The sequence below is a fragment of the Coptis chinensis genome, chromosome 1 (assembly GCF_015680905.1).
Source record: "Coptis chinensis isolate HL-2020 chromosome 1, ASM1568090v1, whole genome shotgun sequence".
In the NCBI taxonomy this organism is placed as follows: domain Eukaryota; kingdom Viridiplantae; phylum Streptophyta; class Magnoliopsida; order Ranunculales; family Ranunculaceae; genus Coptis; species Coptis chinensis.
Window position 1 is genome coordinate 52,242,966 of NC_141456.1, and position 12,239 is coordinate 52,255,204.

At 40.9% G+C, this 12,239-nt stretch overlaps 1 protein-coding gene across 1 annotated transcript in view; it reads left to right on the forward strand.

Moving 5' to 3' along the window:
• Window positions 1-4,746: 4,746 nt before the first annotated feature.
• Window positions 4,747-12,239, forward strand: part of LOC147524497 (putative carboxylesterase 18) — a 31,489-nt gene continuing 23,996 nt past the window's right edge. Inside the window, 2 exon segments of the mRNA XM_086575117.1 lie at window positions 4,747-5,049; window positions 5,677-5,773. Coding sequence (XP_086431243.1) covers window positions 4,747-5,049; window positions 5,677-5,773 — 400 coding nt within the window.

Here is a 12,239-nt window from a genome sequence, read left to right on the forward strand (position 1 = left end):
CCATACATTTCAGCAGTGGTCCATTGAAGTTCTTCCTATATAGTTCCCCTTCCATTAACATATATCTCTGAGACGCCTGCTCCAACCTCCTTTTCTCGTTCCTATCTGTCACCTGCCCTCCTTCTAGAAAGTGCTTGATAGGATCCATCCACCCCCCCCCCCCCTTCTTCTTCTGCAACATGGCACACCTCCATTATTTCCTCTGTGCTTGGCTTCTCCAGCCTTCCCACTTTTATAGTTCTTTCCTCAGACCCCGGCATGGCGGCGGCCACATGTGACAAAGCGTCTACATGCCTATTCCCCCGCGCCCTAGGTGTACAAACTGAAGCTTTGTAAACTTGCTAGCTCTTTGATGCACCACCTGCAAGTATTTGGCCATTCTTGGACATCGGGTCGCGAAACCCCCATTTGCCTGATATACCACCAGATTAGAATTTGAATATATGATCAAGTCTTTCACTCCCAAGTCTTCCGCCATTCTTAGTCCTGCTATAATGACTTCGTACTCTACTTTGTTACTGGATGCCGTGAAACCCAGTTTCATGGTCAACTCTATCCTGTTATTATCTGGAGTAACCAACACCACTCCTATGCCGCTGCATGCGTCCGTAGCTGACCCATCCGCAAACACTCTCCACCTATTCCGCTTATCCCAAAGATCTAGTTGATCGGGCACCCCATCCTTGTCTGAGTCCATGACCATCTCCTCTCCCCACGTCGGGTCCTCTGCTGGGAATTCTGCCAAGAACTCTGCGACAGCCTGCGCTTTCTCCGCTGTTCTTATCTGATACTGTATCTCATAGGAGCTAAGTATCACTGCCCATTTCAACATTCGGCCTGACTTCTCTGCCCTTAACGCATGTTTAAGCGGCAGGTTGGTCACTACCACTATCGAGTGTGACTCAAAGTACGGTTTCAACTTCATGGTGGAAAAGATCAAGGCCAGGGCATATTTCTCCATTCTGCTATACTGCGTCCCGGCGTCCAACAGTGTCTTGCTTTGGAAATACATCGGCCTCTCCACTCTGTCCTCTAACCTGACAAGAACGGAACTAACCACATACTCAGTAGCCCCTAGATACAAGTACAATTTCTCCCCATGCTCCGGCTGCGACAGCAATGGAGCTTTGCCCAAATACCTCTTCAGCTCTTGAAACGCCTCCTCGCATTCTGGCGTCCACACGAAGTCTAGAGTACTTCTCAATAACCGATACAATGGTCTACACTTGTCCGATGACTTGGAAATGAATCTATTCCATGCTGCGACTCTTCTAGCGAGACCCTGCACCTCTGTGACATTTTATGGCGATGACATCTCTACCAATGCTCTTATCTGTTCTGGATTAGCTTCTATTCCCCTATGAGTAACGATGTAGCCCAAGAACTTCCCGGTGGTCACCCCAAACGTGCATTTCTCTGGATTCAGCCTCAGATTGTATTTCCGCAAGATCCCGAACGTTTCCCTCAATCCATCTAAATGCTCCTTCTCCGACATGCTCTTTTCCACCATGTCGTCTATGTATATTTCCATCCCCCTCCTGATCTTGCTTTTGAACATTTTTTCCGCCAACCACTGAAATGTGTCTCCTACATTTTTCAACCCAAAAGGCATCCTCGTGTAGCAATATGTGCCGCCTTCTACCACAAATGTTGTTTTCTCCTGATTTGGCCCGTACATTGCGACTGATTGTACCCCATCGACGCATCCCTGAACGAAAATATTTTGAATCCTGCTGTCCTATCCACCAACTCATCCACCCGCAGCATGGGGTAACTGTCTTTCGGGCACTCGGCATTCATATCTGTGAAATCCACGCACATCCATACCTTGACATTCATTTTTGGTACCGCCACCACATTGGATAACCAATTCATATTCTGGCTCCTTTCAACCGCGCGACTTCCTCGCGAATGCCTGCTGCATACTTCGATCTAATGCTCCGCATCTTTTGCCTTACCGACTTTGCCTCCTTTCTCATGTGTAACCGATGACAGGCGAACTCTGGGTCCAACCCCGTAACCTCCTCAATGGTCCATGCAAACACGTCTTGGTTTTTTGACAAGAACTGAATCAATTCTCTCTTCCATTCATCTGTCAAGCTGGACCCTATCGTGGTAAACCTCTCCTTCTTCCCTCCAATATTTACCACTTCAATCTCGTCCAGCGTCTTTGGATCTGTTGCCGCGTCCCCCTTCTCCTCCACCGAGGCGCACTGTAATTGCTATGCCTGCCTCTTCCTCGGATTTGAGTTTTCCTCGTCCGGCCCTCGGATCAACCGTTTAACTATACCCTTATGACTATTCTTGGTCGTCTCTTGGTCTCCCCGAACTTCATACATACCAGTGGGAGTGGGAAACCGTATCACTTGATAGTAAGTTGACGGGACGGCCTTCATCTCATGAATCCACCGCCTCCCTAGAATTGCATTGTACTGGGAAGACGAGTCCACCACCATGAACCACGCAAACACAGTCATGGGACCTGTGGTTACTGGTAGTAAGAGCTCTCATATTGGCTCAGTCATGCTCCCATTGAATCCATACAAGTTAGTCCGCGGCGGCCTCAACTGTCTATGATTAATCCCCATTTCTTCCAGCACCCCTTTAAACAACAAGTCCACGGCACTACCGCAATCCACCAATACCCTTTTCACCATATAATTGCCCATTGCCACCGTGATGACCAATGCGTCTTCATGGAGAGAATCCAATGCCCGCAAATTCGTGCTGCTAAAGACGATCCTATCTCTGTCCTCCGCTTTCCCTACTCTTGCTCGCGATCTATCAGTCCCTTCATTAACCTGCTAGATGCTCGCAGTTCTTCGCACTCTGTCTCTATGAGCGTTATGTCTTAATACTTTTCCACTGAAGATTACGTTAATGGTTCCTAAGATACGATCTTGTCGCGGTATAACCTCGTCGTTCTGTCCTCCCCTTATAAACTCTCTCATCCTTCCTTTTTCCACCAAACGTTGAACCATCCACTTTAGTGTGTAGTAGTCATCGGTCTCATGATTGTGTATCTGATGATAAGCGTAGAAAGGTTTACCAGGTAATTCTCCGGGTGTGTTCCGCAACCCTTCATATCCCTACATGTTCTTTATTAGCGGTAATATTTCACTCAAGGATCTATTCATCGGTGTAACCTCTACCTCGCGGTATGGTTTTCTCTTTCTGTTCTCCCTTCTAATCCCTTCTCGGCTTCTTTCAGCCCATGGTGTGTATCCGCGGTATCCACCCCTTTCTCGGTCGCATCCGCCTTCCTTGGTTCCCTGTCTTTCTCCAAGGATAGCACTGCCTTCCCGGATCTCTTGGACTCCTTCTGCATACTATCCTCATATTGGATATACTTCTCTTCCCGCGGATACAGTTCATGCAATGTTGCAATCTCATTCTTCGCCACCGACTGGTGCACTCATGTCCCTGGCCGCAGCCCCCTTTCAAATGAAATCACCGCAGTCCTTTCATCCAAGTTTTCAACCTTCAATGTCTCAGCTTTGAACCGACATAGGTATTCCCTCACTGACTCTGTGGATCTTTGTCGAACGTTGAATAATGCTGCGATATCCACCACCCGCTTTTTCTAATGAATGAAGTGATCTATAAACGCCTATTCCAATTCTTGAAAGCTTCTTATACTCCCAGCTGGTAGTCGATAATACCAATCCGACGCCCCCCCTTTTAGGCTAGCTGGGAACATCATACATCGCAATCAGTCATATTTAAACTCTTGCCAGAGTGGCATTTGCTGCTGGAAATGGAGGATGTGGTCTGTTGGATTGCCTTTTCCATCGTACCTTTCGAATCTAGGCTGGTTGAAATGCTTTGGGACTTCCAAAGCCCAAATGCCATCCGCCAATGGGTTGCGACTCAGCCCAGCCACTACATGACTAGCTGCTCCCCCGCGACTCTTCGTCTGTTGTCGATTAGCTTCCCTATCGTTATTTATCATTTCTTGCACTTGCTCAACCGTCAAACCGGTTATCGGATTTTCCACGAGATTCGGCTCATTATTCTCTTCATCTTCCGCATCCTCGCTTGCCTCTTTATCCATCTTTTCTTCTTCCCTTTCCATTTACCTTCTTAATTAGCCATTCTCCTCTCTTAGCCTTCCAACCACTACCTCGGGCATCGGTTCATGTGCAACCACCTTCTTCGGTCTCCCGATCCCTACCTATTTCTTAGGTGCCATCTCTTTCTTGCTTCTCAGTCCCCATAGACGATGCCAAATGTAAGAACCAAAAACCTCCAATGGAATAAAGCACAAATGGCTCTCAAATACAACCTCACAGTAACTCTCAACTCTCCTCTCTTTTCTTTCCTTCCTCACTTTTTCTCTACTTCTCTCTCTGGAGTGGCATCCCTCACCTGTCTTCCTTCTTTTCTTTTTATACCTCCTCACCCTCTATCTGGGCCATCCATCTGTCTCTTCATCTAACGGCCTCCTGTTAGTCGTACCTCGGTCACGTCTGCCTTTAGGGTTCTGTGGCCCCATTCCACTGCTCCCCAGCCTACTCGGTTACATTGCCCCCCCCCCCTTCATCTTTGACCCAGTCCTCTGTCATATAATGGGCCACTACACAATGCGAATAAAGAATGGTTTTCGATAATTTGATAGTGTAAAAATGTAGAGGTGGGGGAGATTTATAAGGTGTTCATATGTGCTTCGGTGGATAACATATGGAAAGAACGTAATGCACGATGCTTCTGACACACTGGAAAACCTCTTGAGGTAGTGTTTAAAAGATGGTATGGGATTTGAGAAACTATTTACAAGTTCTAAGACCTGAACTCGGAGATAGTGAAAGTGGAAGAGGGTTGTTTCTCAGAATCGGTATTACCAGTGATTTCAAGCAACAGATGACCACAAACTGCTCATGGATTCCTCCGATAGGTATGAGAATGAAAGAAAACATAGATGGTGCTTTAGATAATTATGGGCCAGGTCATGGAGGAGTGATAAGAAATAATGAAGGCAGGGTTATGGCTGCATTTAGTGGAAGTGGAGGTATGGCGTCAGTTATATTCCAAGAACTGAAAGCTATAGAGGTCTGTCTTGGTCGATGTCTGATAGAAGGCTACTTAGAGGTAGAAGTAGAATCTGATTAATTAAGAGCCATCAATGCGATCAACAAAATTGAGAAACCTCTATGGTATTGTCGAGATGTAGTGGCTGCTATTGACAGAAAGAAAGAAGGCTTCAGTTTCATATCTTTTTCACATGTTTTTCGAGAAGTGAATAGGGTAGTTGATTATTTTGCTAGTTTACATAGAAATGTTGGAAATGTTGAATTTTCTACTGTCCACTTTGCACATCCTCTAGATTTTGTTGTACAGAACATTGTGAACAAGGATAAGAGTGGAACTATGTATGTAAGGAAAAGTTAAATTAATATAGGTGGGGGTCGTCCTAACCCCAGCTTATTTGGGGAAAAAAAAGCTCAGACCTGGAACAGAATCTACACCAATATTTAAGACAACTGTGAAAATTTCAGAAGCTTATCAGTTGTTTGGATCACATGCGCTAGCCAAAGAGTCACCCTCGCGAGTCATATAACTCGCGTGCACCTCTCTTTCATTCGCGTGCGCTAGCTATTTGTGCCGGATTGCAATCAAATTTCAATGATAGAACCTCCTGTTTTGTAACATTCCAGTACTGTTCTGAGTTCTTTGCAGCTGTATTGTATTCTTCCAGTACTTTCAGGAGTTCGACACGTTCATGTGGGTGAAACGACGGGTTTGATTCTAAGGCGGAGTTGCGGGACGCTCACAGGTTCTAATTTTTAATATAATTTTGCATGATTCACCTGTGTTTATCTAGTATGTAGTGCATAATATCTAATGGATTATTATTTGCATGTTAGGATAGATATATGTGTAAATGGTGTGTGTATGCAGGTTAATGTATATATACGTTTAAGTGATTATGATTTTCATGTTTACGTTTATCCATACATATGAGTGGAATGTTGTATAAAAAGTGGATTTTGTCAAGAAAGAGGAGAACATTCCAACGAGGGTTAAAATTTGAGTTGGGTAAGTTGTTTCTAAACCTTCCGGGATAAAGCTGCTCTCTATATGACATTCGCAATCTCAATGAGTAATGACGAAATCCAATTTTTATATGATACATGTACGTGTAGTCTAGTATAGCATAATATTAGGTATATCATACGTTGCATGTTTAGTGGATCGATTATATCACATGATTAATTTAGGTAGTGATGCATGATAGGAATCTGTTAATCGCATGATTAGTGTGTAGTATCTGATAAGAGCCCAAAACTGTAGTTTTAACCCCTTAATAATCATACTTTTAGACCAATTATGTGAATAATAAGTAAGAGTTAATACTGATTACGTGTTTTATGCATTTCAGGCTTTAAAGTCCATTATGTGCAGAAATGTGCCACTTTAGCTAGATAAAGGAGCAATGGTTGGTTGTTAAGGAGTTCTGTGATTAAAGGCCAAGATTCAAGAAGACAATGCCTTTCTAATGCCCGGTCAAAGCTGAAAAGTCAAACTCAACGCGGGCAGAAACAGCACACAAAGTCAGCAGAACTTCCGAAGACCATATCTTTGGACTCAGACCTTGGAATTGGGCCTACCTTATGTCAAAACGACCGGCTCGGAAAGAGCTTTCTAATGGTCCAAGCTTTGGCCCAATCAGAGGAGCAAAAGTAGACGAAACATCTGTCGAAGCCAACTGCAGCTGAATAGCCCATTTTGGACTAAAGAAATTGGGTTTTGGGCCTGATTCTCTGGCCCAAAACATGGCTCCAAGCCCATGCACGATTTTTGGATCTGAAAGTATAAAAACAAAAGCTTAGCTCTTTGTTAATGGTAGCTAGTTAGACCTAAAACTATATAGAACTCTAGATCTAGTTTTCAGTAGAGTAATTAAGTTTAAGTTCCATTTCCAATTCTTGTTTTAGATTAAGTCTTTGAATCATTGTTCTTGATTGATTAGATAAATAAAATAGTTATTTTTGTCAATTTCGATTTTTGTTATGTCAATTTATAGATCTAGTTTTAATTCTTGTTGATTATCATTTCGTAGTTTAAGTAGATTGAAGCATTGTTAGTTAAATTAGTTAAGTTAGAATTTTAATATGATGTGTAGTTATAATTCAATGGGAAATGATGGGTTGATGACTCAAGGCTAAAACCTCCATTAGAGGGGTTGATGAAGCTTTGATGAAAACTTAGTGGTATAGTGTAGAAGCATTGTAGAATCTATTCCACTCTAGAAGGTCGTGATTCGCCATGAGAATGGGTGGACGACCTCACATGCTAGTTAGTATTTGGTAGAAATGCCATGAACACTAGGGATTAGAACTCGAAATTCTTGCCGTAAGAATGTAAGAATCGAGATACAAGAATCTATGCTAGGTTATTAAGTTGGATTCGAGGTAGATTCAATTCCCCTCTAATCTTTTATCTAGATGCAAAAACAATCATATTTCCATAGCATTCGTAGTTTAAATTCAACATAATCAATTTCATATTGTATCGTAGTACAACACCTTTCGTAAAGCTCTCATTAGACTTAAGACCGATTAATTAGACTAGGAAACATTCCATGCTAGAGAACTAGGAGTGGAACGAATTTGTTACTCCACTCTATTTTGATAGAATTGAGAGTAGAAACTTTGATAAATATAGACACGTAAGATAGTTTTCGTTTACTTACGTTTTGAGTTTCATCGTTCATTTCGTAGGTAAACTATTATTTTTACATATATCAGTATCTATAGCATATTTGGTTGATCCTGTTTTTATCATTGGATGATATATTGCATGCTCTGTGTTTCCACGCCTATATATTTCGTGCCTAAATAAAAATTTAAAAAAAAAAACAAAAAAAAAACAAAAAAAAAACAAATAATAATAAAAACATAAAAAATATTAATTAGAACAATCTTTGCATGTCTTATGTTTTTATTGTTTGCATAAATTGTAAATAAATTCCCAAAATAATATATATATATATATATATATATATATATATATTGTGCCCTTATCCTATGCATAATTTGTAAAAAAAATAAATAAATAATTTAAATTTTAAAAAATCATAAATCATAAATCATAAACATTTTCCAACAGTGTCTAGAAAACTTGAAAGATTGAGGTTCCTTAATTAGGACCGTGCTTGCACGGAAAACCTCCCTCATATCTTTCATGTGACCTGGCTGTTGGTTTATGCACACATATTCCTAGCTTCACTACTACATTAGCAGCAACTCAAGCCTATGCCATAATAAAATTCATGTAAAAATAAGTTTCTTTTATGCCTCAGATTTCAAACTTGTACTTGCATGAGATTGAGGTCTGGCCATAATATGGAATTTGAACATACTTATCGTAGGAGAAAATACAATAGGCAATTACGTAAGTTCTCACCTCAACAAAGTTCTTCATCTGATAATAAAAGTCATAAAAATCCCTTGTCACCATTAAACCCATTCGTTATGGCCGACGAAGCTCCACCAGCTGAGAAGCCCCTTTCGGACTTCTATACTGCCTTACAGGAATGACCTTCTTCTTGCATCAAACTCGAGGATATTGTGGGTGATATTTGAATCCCACCCAACATTTTTGGATTGTTACATGTTTATCATGGTTTAGACCATGAGAAACTGTATAATCACCTTCGTAGGATTCAGCAAGTCGCCACCACATTTCAACATCCATCCATCTCTAACGAACAAGTCTTGCTAAGGTTGTTTCCTTTCACCTTAGCGAATAAAACTTCAGTTTAGCTAGCAGGTCAACAACCACAATCAATCGAAACATGGAACAAACTTGTGCAATCTTTCATGGTCAAATTTTACACTCAAAAGGAAACTACTGAAATGTTTCAGAAGATCCAATTCTTTCGTCAACATCCTCATGAATAATTTACGGAAGCATGGAGTGATTTTACCGATCTTCTTTTAGAATGTCCCCATCATCAGCTCAACACTGCTGTCATTGTTCGTTATTTCTTTAACGGACTTTCTGATCATAAAAAAAAACACTTGATATAATGAACGGCGGTTGCTTCATGGACAAAGGAACTACTGAGGCATACACCTTTCTTGAAAAACAAGCAACGAGAGGTACCCATTGGGGTAACACTGATTCTTCTAGATCATCTAAGGACACTATTACAAAAGCTACATCTGTCTTTAAGGTAAAACACGATCCTAAATTAAAAAACCTAATAGAATCCCTGACTAAAAAAGTAGATGCCCTCGCAGTTCAAGTGAACAATCAAAACCAAAACAAGTCATAAACGTTAACACCTTACCATGTCTTCTTTGTCTAAGCCATGACCATCCTGATGCTTATTGTCCCTTGTTAATTGAGTCCTCGTCCCAACCATCGGAAGAGGCTTGTGCATTCAACATCCCTATCTAATGCACCTTGGAGACATAATCCGAATTTCCTTGGCGTCCAAATACCCAATAGATGGCTCCACCAGGTTTTGCCAATCCACATGTTAGACCATCCACCAACTATACTCCATACCATCAAGGAAATAATTAGCAGTATGAACAAGGCCAAAATTAGTTTCAAAGCAATTCAAATCCTACCTACCTAAACAACCGCAGCCTTCTTCCATCTAATCCAAGTTACGGCTATCATCCTCAACCCATCAACAATAACCGTGAACTAGTTCCAGTTGCCCCACCTGTACAACTTTCTACTGATAAGACGAATGAGACTTTCCTGGCTTACATGAACCAACAATCTCAAATACTGACGTCTATCCAACAATCGCTCCAACTTTTAGCACAGGAAAAGAGTCAGAAAGGCGTGTTTCCTGGACAAGCAGTTCTAAACCATAAGCCAGCAAACACTGCCTTTGAACTCAACAATGCACTAAGTACATGTAATCCAAACCAGGGGGGGGGTGAATGCGATCACTACTCTTTGATCTGGAAAAACCATAGACAATCAAATACATATGCCAGATGATCGCCTAAACATAGCTGATACTCCCAAAGTCCCTACTTCTGATGTTGAACCTACATTTGAAGTGCTAATTCCGAACAAGACACCATCTCCAATATTGAGAAACGAGCAAGCCGATCTGTACACCAAATTTTGACCAAAGGCACCGTTTCCTGCATGTTTGGCAAAGAACAAATCTAATGAAAATTTTCATGAGATTCGAGAAAATTTTAAGAATTTGACCATCAACTTACCATTTCTCGATGCCCTCAAACAATTGCCAGAACATGCAAAGTTTCTGAAAGATATGTGCACCACAAAAAGGAGAACAAATGTTCCTCAACAAGCATTCATCACTAAACAGTTCCCTTCCATAACTGAATCTAATGGTATTATTAAATACAAAGACCCTGGTAGACCCACCGTTCCATGGACATTGGGCGACAAATATACTGCTACTGCATTACTAAACTTAGGAGCAAGTGTCAACTTGCTTCCATATTACTTGTTCAAAGAGCTAGGTCTGCATGAGCTCAAACTTACCAACAAAACTCTGCAGTTAGCAAATCGCTCTATCAAGTATCCCAAAGGCATTGTGGAAAATGTCCTTATAAAGGTCCAATACTTTTTCTATCCAGTTGATTTTGTCATTCCGGATACAGAGGTTGCCTGTGACTCCATTCCTATTATCATAGGGTGACCTTTTCTTACGACTGCAAATGCCCTCATAAACTGTTGAGATGGTTCCATGACCATGTCCTTCAAAAAATTTCTATCGAGGTCAATGTTTTCAAGCTAATGAAACAAATTCTAGATGCTAACATTGATGGTGAGATTAACATGGTTAACACTCTCGTGCAAGAGTATTTAACAAACTTTTCTCCTGACAATGAAGTACACCAATTTCTTTCTTTTGATGTTTCCGAATTTGATATTGATTCATACACTAAGAACGTCACCACTTTATTATAGTCAGTGCCACTATTTGACCCTAGTATAGCATTGTCTGGTAATTTTGAAGAACATAAGTCCATCTTCTCGGTTGAAAACGACTTTCATCATGAATCCTTGATTCCCACTCTTCCCACTCTGGATTTAAAGCCCCTTCCTTTGGATTTAAAATACAAACATCTTGATCCAGATGGTAGTCAGCCAATTATCATTTCATCCAAATTGACTACCAATCAAGAATCACGTTTAATTCATCTCATTTAATAACACCGTTCTGCGCTTGGATGGTCTTTAGATGACATCAAGGGTATTGACCCTAGTGTGTGCACCCATCACATACATCTTGAAGAAGGAACAAAGATGTCGCGTGAATCACAACACCGTCTAAACCCCATAATGAAGGATGTGGTGTGGGAGGAAGTTTTAAGGTTACTCGATGCAGGTATTATATACCCTATCTCTAATAGTGTTTGGGTAAGTCCAATCCACATTGTCCCCAAGAAATCTGGCATTATAGTTATGCAAAATGATAGAGATGAATGCATCTCCATTCGTATCCCAGTGAAATGGAGAATTTGCATTGATTATCGCAAACTTAATACGGTGACACGTAAGGATCACTTCCCTTTTCCCTTCGTTGACCAGATGCTTGAACGTTTAGCGGGTCATGTATATTACTATTTTCTTGATGGATATTCAGGCTATTTTCAAATTGTAATTGATCCTTCTAATCAAGAAAAAAAATGAATGAATGTCTTTCGGCCCTTGTAATGCCGAAAGACATTACATATAAATGAATGTCTTTGGCACCTTTGCACCTTTGCATATAAATGAATGTCTTTCGGCCTTTGTAATGCCCTTACTTGTCCCTTTGGCACCTTTGCATACAAATGAATGTCTTTCGACCTTTGTAATGCCCCTGGTACATTCCAACGATGTATGCTTCACATTTTCAATAATATGGTTGAACGTTTTATGGAAGTTTTTATGGACAATTTCTCTATCTATGGTAACTCATTCGATATATACTTACCAAATCTTTCCCAGGTTTTTGCGCGTTGTGAAGAGAAAACTCTAGTCCTTAACTGGGAAAAATGCCATTTTATGGTAACCAAAGTAATCATTCTAGGACATATTGTTTCCAAGGATGGAATAGAGGTTGATAAAACAAAGATTAAAAGATTACATCTCTTCCTATACCACGAACGGTTCAAGACATACGTGCCTTTTTAGGCCACGCCGGGTTCTATTGGAGATTCATTCAAGATTTCTCCAAGGTTGCTTGACCTTTAACAAATCTCCTGGTTATCTTCGACTTCAATTTCAATTGCAAACAAGCTTTTGAG